The 18,492-nt window shown below is 34.4% G+C and overlaps 4 protein-coding genes across 6 annotated transcripts; 1 reads left to right on the top strand and 3 right to left on the bottom strand.

Annotated features, from left to right (window-relative positions):
- The first annotated feature begins 1,279 nt into the window (after positions 1 to 1,279).
- On the top strand, positions 1,280 to 3,942 carry LOC118033156 (probable aquaporin SIP2-1). The gene is made up of 3 exons (XM_035038032.2): positions 1,280 to 1,866; positions 3,233 to 3,493; positions 3,602 to 3,942. Exons 1-3 carry the CDS (start codon positions 1,579 to 1,581, stop codon positions 3,767 to 3,769), a joined length of 717 nt encoding a protein of 238 aa, XP_034893923.1. The 5' UTR covers positions 1,280 to 1,578; the 3' UTR covers positions 3,770 to 3,942.
- A 674-nt stretch (positions 3,943 to 4,616) lies between these two features.
- LOC118033159 (magnesium-protoporphyrin IX monomethyl ester [oxidative] cyclase, chloroplastic) lies at positions 4,617 to 6,899 on the bottom strand. 2 transcript variants are annotated; one of them, XM_035038036.2, is made up of 5 exons: positions 6,344 to 6,896; positions 6,170 to 6,234; positions 5,740 to 6,067; positions 5,350 to 5,448; positions 4,617 to 5,037 (listed from the first exon to the last, which is right to left on the bottom strand). In XM_035038036.2, the coding sequence occupies exons 1-5, from the start codon at positions 6,800 to 6,802 to the stop codon at positions 4,774 to 4,776; spliced, it is 1,215 nt and encodes a 404-aa protein (XP_034893927.1). In that variant the 5' UTR covers positions 6,803 to 6,896; the 3' UTR covers positions 4,617 to 4,773. The 2 variants fall into 2 exon arrangements, with proteins under 2 accessions (XP_034893927.1, XP_034893926.1); XM_035038035.2 differs by having other exon boundaries at positions 5,740 to 6,234; positions 6,344 to 6,899.
- Positions 6,900 to 7,459: 560 nt separating this feature from the next.
- On the bottom strand, positions 7,460 to 12,599 carry LOC118033157 (probable protein S-acyltransferase 4). 2 transcript variants are annotated; one of them, XM_073405142.1, is made up of 7 exons: positions 11,964 to 12,599; positions 11,040 to 11,228; positions 10,369 to 10,674; positions 9,013 to 9,234; positions 8,413 to 8,926; positions 8,199 to 8,373; positions 7,460 to 7,868 (listed from the first exon to the last, which is right to left on the bottom strand). In XM_073405142.1, the coding sequence occupies exons 1-6, from the start codon at positions 12,102 to 12,104 to the stop codon at positions 8,201 to 8,203; spliced, it is 1,545 nt and encodes a 514-aa protein (XP_073261243.1). In that variant the 5' UTR covers positions 12,105 to 12,599; the 3' UTR covers positions 7,460 to 7,868; positions 8,199 to 8,200. The 2 variants fall into 2 exon arrangements, with proteins under 2 accessions (XP_073261243.1, XP_034893924.1); XM_035038033.2 differs by having other exon boundaries at positions 8,199 to 8,926.
- Positions 12,600 to 15,561: 2,962 nt separating this feature from the next.
- LOC118033197 (probable protein S-acyltransferase 1) lies at positions 15,562 to 18,085 on the bottom strand. Its single transcript, XM_035038091.1, has 5 exons — positions 18,026 to 18,085; positions 17,428 to 17,610; positions 17,036 to 17,344; positions 16,364 to 16,585; positions 15,562 to 16,138 (listed from the first exon to the last, which is right to left on the bottom strand). The coding sequence occupies exons 1-5, from the start codon at positions 18,083 to 18,085 to the stop codon at positions 15,713 to 15,715; spliced, it is 1,200 nt and encodes a 399-aa protein (XP_034893982.1). The 3' UTR covers positions 15,562 to 15,712.
- Between the last annotated feature and the right edge of the window lie 407 nt (positions 18,086 to 18,492).

Consider the following 18,492-nt stretch of genomic DNA (forward strand, 5'->3'; position numbering starts at 1 on the left):
TTCTCCTGCATCAGCTAGCCACTATCCTTGTGGTTTTGCAAGAAATATTAGTCCTGTTTTTTTTTTTAAAAAAAAATTTAATTTGTTTTATTTTAAATTAATATTTTTTTAATATTTTCAGATTATTTTAATGTATACTGATATCAAAAATAATTTTTTTTAAAAAATATTATTTTAATATATTTTAAAATAAAAAATACTTAAAAAAAAATCATAATCATATTTTTAAACATATGATTGGGAGTGATTCGTTTATAACAGCAGCTGTCTATCAAATAATGCTTTCTCCTTTCCATGTAGGGATTTGCAACTCACTGTTCAAATATATATATATATATATATATAATTTGAGAGGATATTAAGTCATAATATCTTAAAACTCAAGGTATCAAATTAAAATTTTATATGCCTTTTGAATAGTGAAACTTAAAAACAACTTTGTTTTTTTTGTTAAATTTAGTCCTTGTTTTTTTCAATTTTTTTTAACAATAACCTAAAATTTCATTTTATAAAATTAATATTTAATTTAATACCAAAAAATTATATGAAATAAGGGACATGCGAATCATGCAAATCAAATCAAAGCATATCATATCACACATGACCATGCCAACAAGACTTTCTATGATGAAATTGAAAAGAAAAAAAAGTTTAACAACCAAAGTGTAAAGTGGTGTGAAGACTGAAAGATGAGGGGATGGACCACCTATCTATATAGCAAAGCACCTATCTCTTTTATAGTATGAAACCTTTTCTTTCTCGGTTACTTTCTAATAAAACTTTCTTGCTTCCAATTTTTTCAGTCTTTGTAAAACAGACGTATCTTCAGACTCATCAGATATATATACTGATATTAATTTTTTTTAAATAAATAAAATATTATTTTAATACAATTTTTAACCAAAAAATATTTCAAAAAATAATCACTACTATATTTTTAAAAAAAATACATGTAGCTCGCAATAATGATGAAATTTAAATTATTTAAGAGTTTACATAATAATTTATTTTTAATATTAACGAATTAAAATAACTTTAATTATATTTTTTTAATACATGAAAATCAATAATTTGATTTTAAAACATTTTGTCAGTATAGTTTTTTATTTTTGAAAAATAAAATGATAAACAAGTTTTTTACTTTATTTATATAGTTTTAATTTATAAAAACATTAGCTTAATTTTTATATGCCTAATTTAAAAACTATTTCTTGACCGTCAAAGAAAGACATTCAAAGAAATCAGAAAATTAGATTATCTTTAGACTAGTCAAATTAAACACATGATCCATTGAATTAGAAACCCTAAAAAATCAATGGGCTTATCATCTCATTCCCCCCAAAAAATCAACGGGCCTTGTCATTGTCTTGATTAATAATATGATATTGATACATGACAAAGAAAGACAACGAAGATTAACCACTAGGAAGGAACCTGGTCAACCACAATTAACGCCCAAGAAATTGCCCGAGCAATTTCCATAGCCATGCATGCATAACACAATTATCCAGATAAAAAACCTTGAGAACCCATCTCCAAAAACGAAAACCCACCTCAAAGTCTCAATCTTTTTTTAAAATGGTTTCCAAGACTCGTTTAATTCTGTCAGATTTTGTAGTTTCTCTTATGTGGGTATGGTCAGGTTCTTTGATAAAGATTTTTGTGTTCAAGGTTTTGGGAATGGGGCATGATTCAAGAGGTGAATTTTTGAAGAACTCTTTGTCAATTGTGAACATGTTTCTTTTTGCGTTCTTGGGTAAGGTTACTAAAGGAGGGACTTATAATCCTCTTACTATTTTGTCTTCTGCTATTTCTGGGGATTTCAGTCAGTTTCTCTTCACCATTGGGGCTAGAATCCCTGCTCAGGTTAGATTTTCTCTCCCTGTAAGGTGTGACTTAGTTTTGTTTCATCTAGATGTGAATTGGGTTTGTTTCGTTTGCTTGAAATGCGAGGAAAATGGGTTGTATTGTAGTTTGTATATTTTATTGTGTTTGGTTTCAAATAATGGGTTCAGCTTAAACAATTACTGCAATATTTTTTGGCCTGTGATTTATTTTAAAAAAGAAAGGTCAATAATATACTATTGGGAAGAACATTGTGCCAACCAACATGAACTCAAATTGGGGTTTTGTTAAGCAAGTTTGTATTTTGATTAACTTATGAGCAGAATTTGTGATGGCTGGTTCGCATTGCTTTTCATGACTTTTTCAATAAAGGATATGATATTTACTCTCCTGTTGAATATACGGTAACAACACTGACAAAGTATTGATCTTGATATTTTATTTGCACATGAGATTGTTGGGTTGGGTAATTCATTAAAGCTGTTATCCTGCTCCTTGAATGGGTTGGTGTATTATTTGAATGAGATAGCTGAAATTGTGTTTGGATGCTAGTGGGATCTTGATTTTGGTGACATATGACCAGTGAAATGTTTACCCCTTCGCTGCATTTTGTCTCGGTATTTCTAAATTCTAATATTATAACTATTATCATTATCATCTCAAATTGGTCTGATCTGGGTGCTGATTTTCAATTTTAAAGAAAGCATAATGTTTGTGGCTCTTGAATGATTGGTGAAAGCACGGGATTTGGGTGTGATCAATCACCAAAGATGCATTTCTTTGGCTCCTAGCAACTTACCATCCGTTTGGAAAAGAAATGAATTGATGCCTTTAGAAGATTCTGCATTTAGTTAATTCACGTGAGCATTAAGCAAACCACTCTTACCCTGCCATTGTGCCCTGTTTAAGGCGACGGTGCATGCATTTTTGTAGAACAGTGTTTGCTTAAGCAAACGTGGAGATGTTGTGGCTGAGAAGACAAATATGGACTGGACAAGAAAAACCCGATATCAGTTACCACTGGTCTGAGCATTTAGCAACAGTGCTCTACAGAAGTAACTTGATTGTTTTACTGGAAATTCTTTGCTTGTTATTTTTTAAGTTTTTTTGGCGTTGCGGTTGAGCCGCTATTTCACTATTTTTTGAATTTTGTTTTTTATGTTTTTTGATGTGTTGATGTTAAAAATAAATTTAAAAATATAAAAAAAACATTATTTTGATGCATTTCCAAGTTAAAAGCACTCTGAAACGCAACCTTTACCACACTTCAAACAAGCACTAATCTATCATTTATTTATCTGGTTTTCTTGATCAAATTTCTGATTTGAAGGTCTTCAAGACATCTTATTTGGAATATAATGTCTTTTGATTGGAATCCTTTCTCTAGGTAATTGGATCTATCACTGGGGTTAGGCTCTTTATTGATACGTTTCCTGAGATAGGACTTGGACCACGTTTGACTGTTGACATCCATAAAGGAGCTCTCACAGAAGGATTGCTGACATTTGCAATTGTTACTATCTCTCTTGGGCTTGCAAGAAAGATCCCTGGAAGTTTCTTCATGAAGACTTGGATCTCAAGTGTCTCGAAGTTATCTCTTCACATACTTGGCTCTGATCTAACGGGTGGTTGTATGAACCCAGCCTCTGTAAGTCATGTTCTCATCTTCTAGTTACAACATAATGCATGTATCTTAAGTTTGTTTAGCTTCAAGAAGGTTGGATAGAGATGACCTGAACCTTTTTAAACTCTGTAGGTGATGGGATGGGCTTATGCCCGTGGAGATCATATAACCAAGGAGCATATACTCGTATATTGGCTTGCCCCAATAGAGGGAACTCTGCTGGCAGTATGGACATTTAAGTTGCTATTTCGTCCACAAAAACAAGATGAGAAAGAAAAGTTGAAGGGCAAAACAGAATGAAGAAACGCCCCTGAACTTTTCAGCTAAAATTGTGTATGATCTCACCTGCGAGCCCCTGAACTTTTCAGTTGAAGGGGGGGAATGCATGTAAATTCGAAGAAAGTCGCACTGAAGGAATTCAGTGTAACTACATTTCATTATATGTGAAATATCTGCTGCTTTTGTCTGTGAAATATCTGCTCCATTGCTGTCTTCTCTCTAACTTGCCAGTCACAACATAAGGTTTATTCACCGTGAACTATTTTGAACCTTTAATTTCAAAAGTTGATAAATGGCATTAACACTGTTCAGCAGTAGTTTTTTTGCTTCTTTCTGCGACTTGGACATTAACTCACTGCAGCTTGAGATATGGCAAATAAAATGGATGTTCTAGACAAATACGGATAATAATTATCAAATAAGTTTAATGATTGTTATTGAGAACAGGTCCGTAGGTTAACCGGGAGACCTATGAGCAAGTTTTTAAATTAATCAAGAAGAGAGTTTTTAAATTATACAAGAGTTAAATAAGTGTGATTTAATCCTTTCGAACAAAACATAGTTTTTTTTTTTTAATTTAAAAATATAATTTTAATTTTTTTAAAAAATTAAAATTATATTGTTTTGGATTAACACGGACAGGTTTTTAATAACTTTGAACTGATGTTTCCTTGCCCTTAGAAAATGGTTCCAAAATATCACTTGTAATCGGTCATTCCAAGTCACAAGCACAAAATCCACCTTCGGTTGTTTAGTATTATTCCTCCGTTAGTGGAATCTAGTACTCAATTCGCTTGCAAACTTCGTGTATTACAAGTTTTGCAACACATATCTGCTCAGCATCATGGTGTGAAAGGAGAAATGGAGGTGGTCTCAAAGGGGCTAAAATTATGTTAATTTACATTACGAAAGGACACCATTTATATGAATGTTTCCTCAGTTACATACTGTAAATCTAGCCATAGTGCATCAAGACCACCAAAGCTGGGGATGAAAGGGGGTAAATGAAACTAAGACAAAACTTATTAGTAAACAAGTTGCGGTTCAAACTCTGCGAAATCAACAGATCCAGACTCGATTGGTGGCATTAGATATGCAGCCAAGAGCTCAGAAGCTAATGCTGCAATAAGGGGAATTCTCTTGAAGTTCTTGACAAAGGAATTGTCTTGGCTCTCACTAACAGCTATCAGCTTCTGGTTAATTTCCACCATTCTGTCCAACTTCCTCTTGAACTCCGGGTTCTCAACATCCAGCACAGCTGGAAAGATTCTAGCTGTTGTGCGGTTTGTCTGTATAATGCGAAACAATGCAATGATTATTGAAAATCTAGGACGTTAAGAGTCAGAAGTGTATATCCATTAGTCTAGGCTATAAATTCGTTATCCCCTTCTCAAGGTCATCTAGGCAAGCAAAAGGAGAATTAACATTGCATCAAATGAAACATAACATTGGGGTATGAGGGAACCAAGCGAAGCGATAGGATACCATTCGAAGGAAGATTGCATATGATCAATAATTCAGTATGGATATAGAAGTAGATGACAAAAAATACTTAGATTAGAACCATGTGCAAAGCAGACAGGTAAAACCATTAGCCTCACCTCAATAATCACATGCATGTCAAATTCTTTGGTATTGAGCCCAATGCCTTCATAGAAAGCAGTTCGCTGGCAATCGTTAAGGTACATTGTCACATATACCTGCAAAATCAATTCTCTAAGATGTAAGAAGAGAGGAAATAGACACGAGATAATCCTTGCATTAGTCTTAAGTTTCAAGGCCAGTACTTTGGTTGAATGGTTAACAAGCAACCAATTATTAAACTTAAAACAATTGTAGGCACACTAGATGGGATTGCCTGATTGTATTTGGATAGAATTTTTCAAGAATATCTAGTGACCAATGGTTCATTGTACACACATAAGCATTTACAGAAACATTACAGATAATCTAAATATGGTGTGAAAATGCATCTGGTGTAAGAAAGTTACCGATAGGCAGAAGAAACGTGACCACAGCTTTGCCTTCCAATCGTTGAGGAATTGAGGCTGTGCTTTCATCAATGCAGAGAAGAAATCACCATGTCTGTTCTCATCCTGGCACCAGTTCTCAAAGTACTTGAAAATGGGATAACACTGGTAGTCAGGATTTTCCTGGAGATGTCTGTAAATTGTTATGTATCTCCAGTACCCAATTTTCTCAGACAAATATGTAGCATAGAAAATGAACTTTGGCTTGAAAAATGTGTATTTCCTAGCCTTTGTTAGGAACCCCAAGTCCAAGGCCAGATTGAAATCAGACAAACCCTTGTTCAAAAATCTGCATGCAACACCAAAAAAAGTCAATTGTATATACAAAGGTTCAATCATTCTTGAAAAGTGATTCACATGTGAGAAAAAGAAGGCCAATATTTTCACACACCCAGCATGCCTGGCTTCATCCCTGGACATGAGGGAGAAAATCTCTGCTACCACTGGATTGGTTTTCTACAACATCAATTGTTAAGAATAGTTAGTTAATGATAGAAAATAAGGAATTAAATTTCACTAAACACAAGAAAACAAGCAAGAACTTAAAGTGATCTTAGAGGAATACCTTGAGTCTCCTTCCAAGCTCTTTGTAGAGAAGGAAGCCAGAGAACTCAGCAGTGCAAGACCTCTCCAAGAACTCAACAAAAATCTGTCTCAATGGTCCTTGCATCTTGTCAGCTGCTTCCTTGAACTCCTTGTTTCTCACAAAGTGAGTCTGGTTGTAGTCGGTCTTGAATTCTTGCAGAAGTGCTTCAAACTCAGACTGGTTCAAGTTCTTGTTAATCTCAGTATTGAAAAGGGTCTCCATTTCATCAAAATCAGTGGTGTAGAACCTAGGTGCCAAAAGGGTCTCTTTGATTTCACCTTTGTTACCTTTCTTCTTTGGCTTTGGACTTGTTGTTTGTGTAGTAGCTGACATCTTGATGGTACTGAATTTGGGGTATGAGAAACTTCTTGGGTTCCCAAATTTCGGTGTGGAGCTAAATTTGGAGATGGGTTTTACTAAAGCCATCTCCGCAGCCATTTTTTCTTGGAGAAAGGTTCTTGCTTTGAAGTGGCAATGGTGGTGGAAAGCAATGAGCTTTCAAGCGGGGGAAGCAGAGACTAGAAGAACATGGATAGGACACGTGATTTCTAATTGGTTGACAGGAGATTCAATCTCATCCAACGAAATCTATGAATCTAAATGGGAACTTGACACGTGTCAGATCCTTATAGGCCTGTTTGAGTGGTTATGATGATAAAGCCATGTGTACCATGGCTTGTGGTCTGTATTTCACCACATAAAATTCTTATTAACGAGTTCCATTGATTTTTTTTCTTCTTTCCCTTATGTTTACTTGGTAGTTAAACAGTTATCAACCAAGCTCCAGGCCCATTATTGGTTTACTTGCTTTTGCTTTTGGCAATGCGGTAGCTTTGGAACCTTTTAAAATGCATTTTCAAGTTGGGAAAATGTGAAATAAAATGAGAAACTGAAATCTTATTCCCCGCCCCTCATTTTGATTTTAACTCATCCAACTCATGATCTAATTTTAAACCCAACTCGCAACCTAGTATTAAACCAGATCGTGTCTTATAACCAGGATTAAAATTACTACTATGATCTCAGCTTCTTTAGTTCAGACATGCAGGGCTCGGGCTCACGAAGAGAGGAAGAGTGAAGGAATCATACTACAACTTCTAGAAATGAGAACTTTGGTTCCAAACCTCTACAACTCGTAAAATCCAATCTGTCTTCACAAAAATGAAAAGAGAGAAAACAAGCCTATCAGGAAAAAAGAAAGATCTTAACAATTTTACCTTCACAGATACCTCACCCGTCTGTAGGTATCTGGATTATTACAAAATGTCACCTTTACAACATGCAACAACACTTAAGTCGGTATTTTTTTAATGAACAGATGAAAGTGTACGATCAGTTTCAGTTCTTTTTTCCAGCAAAAGCAGCATTGATAAGCTAGCATTCAACCTTTATGAAATTACAGCCCTTCGAAGCCCGGCAGCTACCAACTAGTGCAATCACAGGAACAAGCTATCCTTCGTATATGATTCAAAATATTTAAGCAAAAGATATTCTGCAGCAAAACCTGTAGAAGAACAAGTAATGTCGTTGGTAGAGAAAAGAAGAATGGAGCATTTGGATGATTATCAATAAACTCGGCGAGTAACAGAGTAAGAAAGAATCTAAGAACAAATTTGCTTCACCCAATTTCCCACACGGAATTTGGAATAATTCTTTTGTGAATCAAGTAATAATGTGGATGCACATAAATCATTATCAAATCCCAATCTTCTGTCTATGATATGACGATGATGAGTTACGTCATTCAGATAAGTGCACAATCATGATGCATATCTCGCTAAAGTTCAATCGGTTCATTTCAATGCACCGGTGGCAAAAAGGGTCAGACACAAACCTCTATACTTGAAGATCTGGTGCTGTGGTTTGATGACAATTATGATTGTTATTAGTTCCCTTGGCCAGGTTTGTCCCATCTTCAACGGTAGATTTCTTGATTAATACTCCATCTTCAGCAATAGAGCTTTGCAAAGATTCTATCACTCTATTATCAGCAATGGAACTTTGAGCAGGTTCTCCAGCTCCATCTCCAGCAATGGAACTTTGAGCAGGTTCTCCAGCTCCATCTCCAGCAATGGAAATTTGAACTGATTCTCTTGAACTTCTAGCAGATTCCCTCACTCCATCCAAGGCATCTGGACCTTGTACAGATTCTATTGATCCATCTCCAACAATAGAGGTTTGCACTGATCCTTTCAAATCTAGTTCACCGTGAGAGAATAGGTCCATGCCTGGCCTTCCATCTTCCTCCATCTTTAAATTATCATCAGAATCATCATCGTAATCTAAATTTCGCAAAATTTCTGGAAGGGAATAGTTACTAGCTCCTGCAACCTTAGCTCCTATTTCAATGTCGATTTTCTCCTTTGAGCTAACCAAATTATCTCCAAGATTTAGCGTCAGAGAGCCGACTGCCATATATTCATCTTCATCCACAAATGATCGAAATTTATTCATTGAAGGTGGAATCTTGGAGAAAAAGATTTCTCTAATATTTCTTATTCCTCCCCTATTATATGGATTCTCCTTCTTATCATACCTGTAACGGAAATTCTCATATGTAGTCTGTATAAGGAAAAAGACCAGAAATGTCAAATAAGATTTTAAAGAGTAACTAGTTGGCCCAGTTTATTTTTGGATAAAAAAGTCACCTGGTTTGTGCTAATCAGATAGGAATGGAAAGCTGTGAGGCCACCAACAAACCAGACAGCTATGAAGCAGTAGACTATGAGAAAATCAGCGAGTACATCATGTGATATAGCTTCCCATACATTTGGCTTCCCATCAAGAATGAAGACCCAACTAAACCCGAAAACAAATAAGCACAAGATGGTTGCTGTTGATATAAACATGAAGAAGAACCGATAGTTACGCTGCAAACCAGATCAAGACATGATAATACATTAAGTTCCCCACAGAAAGGTAACAGGGTGCGATACAATCATATTACGAACTGTATGAATCGATGAGGGTTGTTTTGCTTATTAACAGAAATTGAGATCACAAATAATTAATCTTGTTTTTCTTCCTTGGCTTACTAATTGAAGTCTGCACCATTTCTCCATTGAAAACATATAGCCCAAAAGTGTAAAGGACATTCGTGCCTCTCGATTGTACTTTAACTTAGTGAAGTCAGAATTTTAATTGGTAAGCTGTAAGTGTAATTTTTGCAAGATTACTGCTAAAATCCCACAGAATTGGCAACATGCATGGTATGAATACCAACAATAAATCATGTCATTCCTAACATTTCAACGTCCAAAACTTTTCCAGAATAAGAGACCAAACTTTGCCTAAATAGTCCAAAACAATGATCAGTATTAAATAAGAAATTATGGTATCAAGAATTCAATTGATGTAAGAGTGTACATCAAGGATCTTTCTTTCTTTCTTTCCAATAAAAGGAGAAAAAGAATGACATCAAACTACTATTTGAAAGTAAATGCAGCATAATTTGGATGAGAGCAAATATCCATGGAAGAAATCATGAAAACATCACAAAATTTAAAGCAGCTAAAATTCATACAACTTTTTGGTGACCGGATATGCCTACCCTTTTAAGTAGACATCTTACAACAGGTTGCAAATGGATGCAATAAGACCAGATTTGAGCACATCCAATTTTTGGCACTAAAATTATAGGAAAGGTCTAGATGCAGTGTTAATAGAGTTATTAGGGCAATCAGGGAGCACCAAGTTCAATAGAAAAGGATCCAGTATCTGATGAAGAGCAAATAAGCAATGAGAATGACAAGATATGTTATTCATTCCCATGATAGTATTCCCATAACTGTACTTGGTAATGATCTCCATGACATATCTGTTTAATTGAAACAGATGAGGAAAATTTTCAAATTATTACTCAATGCTTAATAAATCTTCTTTCCAGAACATGCAGGCTATCTCCAAAGAAGTTGGACTTGTTGCTTGTCCCACAAAAAAATAGTGTAATGTAAATTTATTTGCTTGGGAAAAATAAAATTGCATCACAAGGAACTTGAACTTACTATTCCAATACACTGACCAACCCATGGACAGTGATGATCAAATCTCTGAACACAGTTGTTGCAAATTGAACAATGAGAAGCACGAGGAGGACGATAAAGCAAACATGTGTCACAGTACTTAACTTTTACTGCATGGCCATTTACCATCACATCTTTTGTCCGAGGTAATCTCAAATAGGGGGTTCTCCCATTGACCCATTCCATTGATTGGGTGACGTCACCTGTTTCATCTGACTCGGGAGGCCTTGTGTTTCTACGGACTATTCCAGGATCCCGAGAAGATGTTAAGAATAGAAACAATAAATCCTACAGAAAAAGTTTACTTTATTATTAAATTTTTCATTATATGCAAGAAGAGGTGGTTTTGCACAGAAATTACTGAAACACTTGTCAGAAAATTTGACTGCAGATCTACTAATGGGAACTATAATGTCAGACAACTTTCACTTGGTAGTCATTTAACAACAAATATTTCTGAAAATTTTTAGCAAGTTGAAAAACTCACATCATAAGCTGCAAAAGAAAAATCCCATAAAGAAGCCAAAACAAACAGCCAAATCCCATAATAATTGCATTTCATTCAATTGCTGTGCTTCCTTTATGAACAAGTAAATTGCAACTCTGCCTATTGTTAGCACTGCTTGAAGCCAAATTGAAAATGAAATACTCACTAATACAGTAAGGATCGAGCCCACGAAAAATACAGGATACCACCGAGCTGGATTTTTGGTACCTTTGTCCAAAATCTTGTTATAGACTTTTATACAAAAACCAATAGCAGGGGCAGCAATAAGAAGCATTGATAGAAAAATCGATGCCACATCCGGACCAAAGATCAATCTCCCGCCACAGAAAAATCTCTGATGAAACCAAGACAAAAAAACAACTAAAGCTCATCAATGCTACAATTCCATAAAAGGAAACAATATTCAAGAATTTTTTTCATAAAAACTGTAATGAGGATGTGTGCATTTCAAATGCAACATGATAAATACTCAGCAAATTCGCAAGTTGATCAAGTGCATCAAGAAATGGTCAGCTGAAACTTCAAAAGGAATCCAAGACCAAACTAAGTAACTAACTGATATACTGATAAAGAACAATGAACCAGAGGTAGATTTTCTTAAATTGATTAAAAAAAGTTGGAATGTTGGAGAACTCTAACCAGAAACCGAACAAACTTCTTGCCGCTAATCACGCATCAAAATTGCAGGGTGAAATTATTTACAAAATCCAACCAAGTTCAACACAACAAGAAACGACTTCATGAACCAATTTCAATTATGACCAAACAAAATTAAAAGTTTTTACAGCTTCAAAATCTACCAGTCCAGAATGCATCTAAACATTTCATCAAACATAACAATTAAGATCAAAGACATTCATTTCCACATTGAAATATTGAACACAACTAAGTCAACCTCCATCCACGATCAACAAAATCAAATTGCTAGTAAAAAATCCAAATTTCCAAGTTGCACCACACACATCCAAAACAAAGAGAATAATCAAAACCCAATTCAGCGAATGATCAAACAACCCCGTTACACAAATCAAAAAACAAACTTGACAAAGAAAGAGAGAGAAACACTAACATTGCTTCCTTTCCAAACTTGATATAACCTCTTCGGCTTATAACCCTTGTCCATCCCTCCATTTCCCCCGCCGCCTCCTCGTCCTTCTCCTCTAGCAGGAGAAGCACCAGTAGAAGAAGAAGAACCCAAATTTGGATTCATATTAACCAACCTCTAAACAAACACACACACACTCCCTTCTTTTTTTCTATCCACACATACCACAGCCAAAAAGATCCAATCTTTCTTTCCTTCTTGGAAATGTAATAGAAACCCAAGATTTGTAAATATTAATGGTGTGGAAATGTGAAAGAGGGAGAGGGAAAAAGAAGGTGGAGAGGTTTTTGGATCAAAAACCAGGTGCTGCTTCTTGCTTTACCAAGAGTTTCTCTCTCTCTCTCTCTGTTATTCTTTTTTTTCTTTTCGGTTTTTTTTTTTTTTTTTTTTTTGAGGGGGTGTGATTATACCAAGACAAAGATTCTCTTATTAATTCTGGTAAGGATTAAAACTTTAGTTTAACACTATTGGGGTTTGTTTGATTCTTTCTCTGTCTAGACAAAACTCTGTTACAGATACAGGATGGGAGATAGCGACGCTGGCAACGATGAGTTCGGGGCGGATGTTTCAATTTCTCGCGGCTTTTCCGCCAGTATTATTGTTTATTTATTTAATTATTATACGTTTATGCCTTATTATTATTTTCTTTTCTTATTCAAATTAATTTTTATGTTCGTCAGTTTATATAGTTTTTTTGGAAGAAAAAAACTCGTTTTAATGGAGGAAATATAGAGTATGCCGGGAAATGTAACCTTTTCTTCTTCTTTTTTAACCATAAAATCTATAAATAAATTACGTGGAAGGTATATAGAGCGTAAAAATAAAATTTATTTATGATTGAAAATATGTATAATAATAATAATAAAATTTTAAAATTATATTATAATTGCTTACGTTGATTCTGTGATTCTAAGATTTTCTAAGCCATTTAATAATTTTTCATTTTAATGTATTGAAATTATTTTTTAAAATTTTATATTTAAAAATATTTTCACTGCGTTATGTATCACAACTAAATTCATCCAAATGAATGCTAAAGTTATTAGAAATTGACTTAATTAATAAAAAAGTTTATTTTTTTTATTAGATTAATATCGGTGTTTGGGCTACCTTGCGCATGTCCCGACTAATCTCTATGAGTCTTAAAGTTAAAAATTATGTAAGTTTCTAGTGATTATAAGATTTATGAGACTCGAATTGTAATTTTTAAAATATAAATTTAAAATCTAATCAATAAATTCATACATTTTAAAGATATTTTTTATTTTTAAATATTGAGGTGAGAACTCATAATAATAATAAAAAAAATTATTTTCATAAATCTTAAATTTTAGTAACTCAATTTGCTCCTTCGCTTTTTTTGTTTTTAAAAGATGAAGGTTGGCTATCTATTAAACTGAATGAATTGACTCACCATATCCAACATAAATAATGAAAGAATTCCTTTCGTAACCCTTTTATTTAATATTGGTTTTCAGCTAGGATAAGATATTATCAATAAACTAATTAGATTTTATTTCAATTATTATTATTATTATTATTATTATTATTATTATTGAATAATTTAATAAAAAAAGAATTTGATAGGCTAGCAAGAGGATTGTCCAGCCATGTTCAACGTCAACCATCGTGATGGCACAACATCTTGCAAATTTGAAGTGGTCTACACGCATTCCTTTGTGTGTCTCTGTCGCCTTTCTTTTTATTCATTTATTATTGTTATTGTTATTATTATTATTATTATTTATTTGTTAATATAAATATTTGAGTTAATTTATATATACTTCGAATTAATCTCACTAACCTTCTTAATGATTATATAAACCTTAAATGATTTTAAAATTTATGGAACTTAAATTGATGATCTCTAGAAAACAAACTTAAGATCTGACCAGTTAAATTATAATTTTAAATTAATTCATTATTATTTTTGTTTTTTATGTTTGCCTTTAATTTAACTTTTTATTGAATGTTTTGTTGTTGATTGTGTTCTATCTTTTGTTCTGTTTTAATAAATTTATTAAAATGGTAGCAGTTGGCACGTAATTTAGCAAGGCAAGGATAGATTTGTTTATCCAATTCGTGCAACAAACAACGTGTTGAGAATCCATGAATTGGAAACTCATTCCCGGGGATTTTATTGTTAGATCAAATATTAATGATTAAAAATATATGTTCAGATTTCTTGATTTTCTAGGTTTAAGTTTTAAATTTATTAAATTCCTTATCGTTGAAGAAAAATCACTGGTATATGGTAAGAATAAGAGAAGTGGGAACAGGGAGTTGAAGTAACTGAAAGACTTCTGTTTAGACTTGTCTGCACAAGCGGAAACAAGGAATCAACAGGGTTTACACTGAGGCTTATAGCTCAATGGTGGTAAAGGCTTCCTTGCCTTGTGTATCCTGGATTCAAATCTTAGTGTATATGTTTATCATCTTCGCGGTGCTTTATATGTTTATTGGGTTTGTAAGATGTTTAGTGGACTGTGGGATTAGTTGTGGTACACGCAAGCTGGCCTAGACACTCACATAAATAAATAAAAAAAATCAGCAGGGTTTGTTTGTCAGCTTATCGTTGATAATGCCGTGAGGCAATTTCTTTCAACAAGCCTCTCATGGGCTCAAACAGGCCAGACAAAACCTGCCATTCCAGGGTTCCATCTTTAGTGCTTCTCATCGAGAGATACCAAGGCTACAACCTGGCTTTAAATCGTAGCCAGCCATTCTTTTTGTTGCCATGTGTGTCTAGAATAGAGCTGGCAAAATCACTGTCAAGTGTTATCCCCACATTTGTTTTGTAACAATTAACAAAGATTTTATATGTATATAGAACTCGAAAGATTATGCATAAGTTTATCACAATTGAACAGAAAGATTTGTTGGAAAATCACTACATAAGTCATGTTAGCGTGAGCTAGAACTGTCTGACTGGTTGATGCGGTGCATCTTGATTTTATTAGTAATTGCTCCAATGGGTTCTGCTAATGTGTTTGGTTTGATCCACATCTTGCATTGGTTAACAATTGCTTTTGGTTAGTGTATTAGGACAGAGACAGAAACATAAAATAATTTTGTTTTAATGACAGTTTTGAAGTGAATTTCCAACAATAATCTAAACCAGCCATTGTAGTATTTGCAAAGTCTAATGCAGAGTATATTCATGGACCAACCTCTACTCTTCCCATAATGACTGCCCAGTTCACTATTTACACTCTAATCTACTTTATTCATAAGAACAATTTGTACACCAGATATAAAAACATCTCAAAAATTGAGTCTGGGAAACAAAACGACAAAATCAAGCAAATTGCTGTTCAGTTCTTCTATGTTCTAAGCCATCCGACTTTCCAAAAAACACCTCCATTTCAACTTTTTGTTTTTGTACAAATGGAATAGATTGAATTTCAATTCAACAAAAAGAAATTGTTTACTTCATTGTTCCTATACAGCATTTGATACAACAACAAGCTTTCATTTTACTTGGTATCATCACCAAACTTAAGTTCATTAATCTGTCAACTGCTATGCGACGTTGATGCACTGTTTCAAAGCTGCCAAGGTGTTTGAGTTCTATGCAGAATTGGTTTACTGGATTATCTATGATTTTAGTGTTCTGGATCACATTATTCTTTCATAAAAGCATCAGTGCATACGTCATGGGCAGGTTAAAAGAACTACATTTACCTTGGATGAACGTCTAACTATCATAAAAGCTATTGTTTCCTTTTATCTTCAGCAGCACTGCTTTTATCCCTGGAGGTCTGTGGTGAATTTGTTTGTTCTTGATCAGCGGGAAAGAAAAACGGGTCAAATGCGGCTTTTCCTTCGACCTTTTTCTTCAAATTATCATTAAGACTGCCATCATCATCCAAATTCTGCAAAACACTTGGAAGATGCATGGCCCCATCTTTGCCAAATTTACCTCCCATTTCTATATCAAATTTCCCTTTCCCAATGAAGTTTCCATTTATGTCTGAACTACCCATTACAGAATCATCATCTTCTGACACCCACTCTCGGAAATTGATTGCTGAAGCTGGGATCTTCGAGAAGAATACTTGTTTAAAGTTCTTTAGTATCCCTCTGGTGAAGGGGTTTTCCTTCTTATCATAGCGGTACCGGAAATTTTCATAAGTGGTCTGTGATGAATGAGAGGCAACAGAATTAGATACAAGAGTGGCGAACAACGCACGGATTGTAGCTAGAGGTAAGCATATGATGAAAGGCCAAAACAGAAGTTGAATGCTAAGAAAGTATATTCGCTGCAAATAAAATTGATTGAATTGCCTTGTTCACTATATGAGATAAAAAAGAAAGCAGCAACGCAAACATTAGATTCTGTTAATCATTTGTAAATGCCATACCTGGTTGGTGCTAATCAGGTAGAGGTGGAAAAGCGTAAGGCCACCAACAAACCAGACAGCTACAAAGCAGTACGCAATGAGAACAACAGATAGAACGTCATGAGACATAATGCTCCACAAAGTTCCCTGTTGCCGGAGAACATTGAACCAAGAAAACACGAACACATACATGCACAAAGTGGTTGATGTGGATATAAAGCCTATGAAATATGGGTAGTTGCGCTGCAAATTGGCATCAACACGGAAGAAGCTGGTTAGTGTCTGTCAAAAAAAAAACTACGCAGGCTCTCTAAAGCAGGAACAGCAAATTTCAGAATTTCAAAACATGAGCAGGAATGATTCAATAGAGTGCATGATAAATCATGGGCGAAGTCCAAAATGCAACTTTCTCCGGCTTGGAGTGCCATAATAACATGTCTAAGGATTATCAATAACTTTTACACTCCATGAAGTCCGTCTGTAACACTTTCAAATGCGCAAAACCAATCATATAAATGTACATAACCTCAATCAACTTCTATAACCTAAAGAATAGATGTTTTGATTGTATGTAGTCCAAGTTAAAAAATGTGTTCATACATTATCAGAAACGTCCACATGTTTCAGATAGCACAGAACATTCAAATATTCAAGAGATCTTCAAATCCTAAAGAATACCAGGAAGTAACTTACCAATCCAATGCACTGACCCACCCATGGACAATGATGATCAAACTTCTGAATACAGTTGTTGCAGATGGAGCAATGTGAAGCTCGGGGTGGACGATATAACAGACAAGTGTCACAGAACTTCAATTTAATACTGTGGCCATTAAAAACTACGTCCTTTGTACGATGCAATTTCAAGTCGGCAATTTTGTTATTAACCCCCTCCATAGATTGGGTAGCAAGGCTAACCGATTCATCTGATTCAGGTGGCTGAGAGTTTCTAGGGATTATTCCTGGATCTCTACCTGACGTCAAGAAGAGAAATAAGAAGTCCTGCGTGATATTTTATTAGGTCAGACTAAAAAATTATTGGCTGCACGATGTCTATCATTACCAAGAAACTTCAATTTACCAACCATAATAGTGAGGACCATTCCCCCGACTAGTACTGGATAGCCATACTGTGGATCATCATTTCTGATTATCAGCAGCAGCATCTTTATGCAGAATGCTATTGCAGGACCTCCAATTAAAAATGTTGTCAAGAATAGAGATGATGCATCAGGACCAAAGACTGCTCTCCCACCACAAAGAAATTTCTGATATCAGAACAAGAAGCTTGTTAGTCCTGGTCCAGAAATTAGAAAACATAACAATCTGTAACTGCAGTTTCCCATCAAATTCGTCAAATCCATCTCTAACTACTGCAAAATACTCATCGATTGTCGTGTCAATAACAAGCCAGCAACACTCATTTCAAAACACATTTACCTATTATAATTCTGGGACTCTTTCCTCTGATTAACTAAAGTCTTACTAATAATTGCAGCTGATATTTTATAAAGAAACATTTGATTAAGGCACATCCCTTGATTTTATAAAGAAACATTGGTTTAAGGGCACATTGATTAGATCCCCTTAAAATATCATTAGTAATAAACCAGTGATAAAAAAAATCAATAGATTCATAGTAGAGAGAATGAAGATATGCAGAAGGTGAGAAAAAAGGATTACATTGTTTCCCTTCCAAATTTGATAGAGCCTCCTGGATTTTGGTGTGGAAGGAGGGTCCATCGCTGCTCCCTTATTACAGGATGATTTCCAACTCTTATACCTGTTCCTTTTCTATTTGACAAATATTAAGCAACAAAAGCTCCTTCAAAATCAAACCCACATGAAATCAATCAAAAAAAAAAAAAAACTTTTTGAAAAAAAATGTTTTCTTTTGGATTGAAATCAAAAGAAAAGTGGGTCTTTTTTGTCACTTTCTTCTCTCTTCAAGAAAAAAAATGACAAAAACCTCCCAGATAACACACACCAATCCTATTACCAATCTCTGTCTCTCTCTCTTGCAACCTTTACAGGAAGATCTCCAACTCTTATACCTGTTCCTTTTCTATTGACAAATATTAAGCAACAAAAGCTCCTTCAAAATTAAACCCACATGAAATCAATCCAAAAAAAAAAACTTTTTGAAAAAA

This window comes from Populus alba, chromosome 16 (genome assembly GCF_005239225.2).
Source record: "Populus alba chromosome 16, ASM523922v2, whole genome shotgun sequence".
Lineage (NCBI taxonomy): Eukaryota > Viridiplantae > Streptophyta > Magnoliopsida > Malpighiales > Salicaceae > Populus > Populus alba.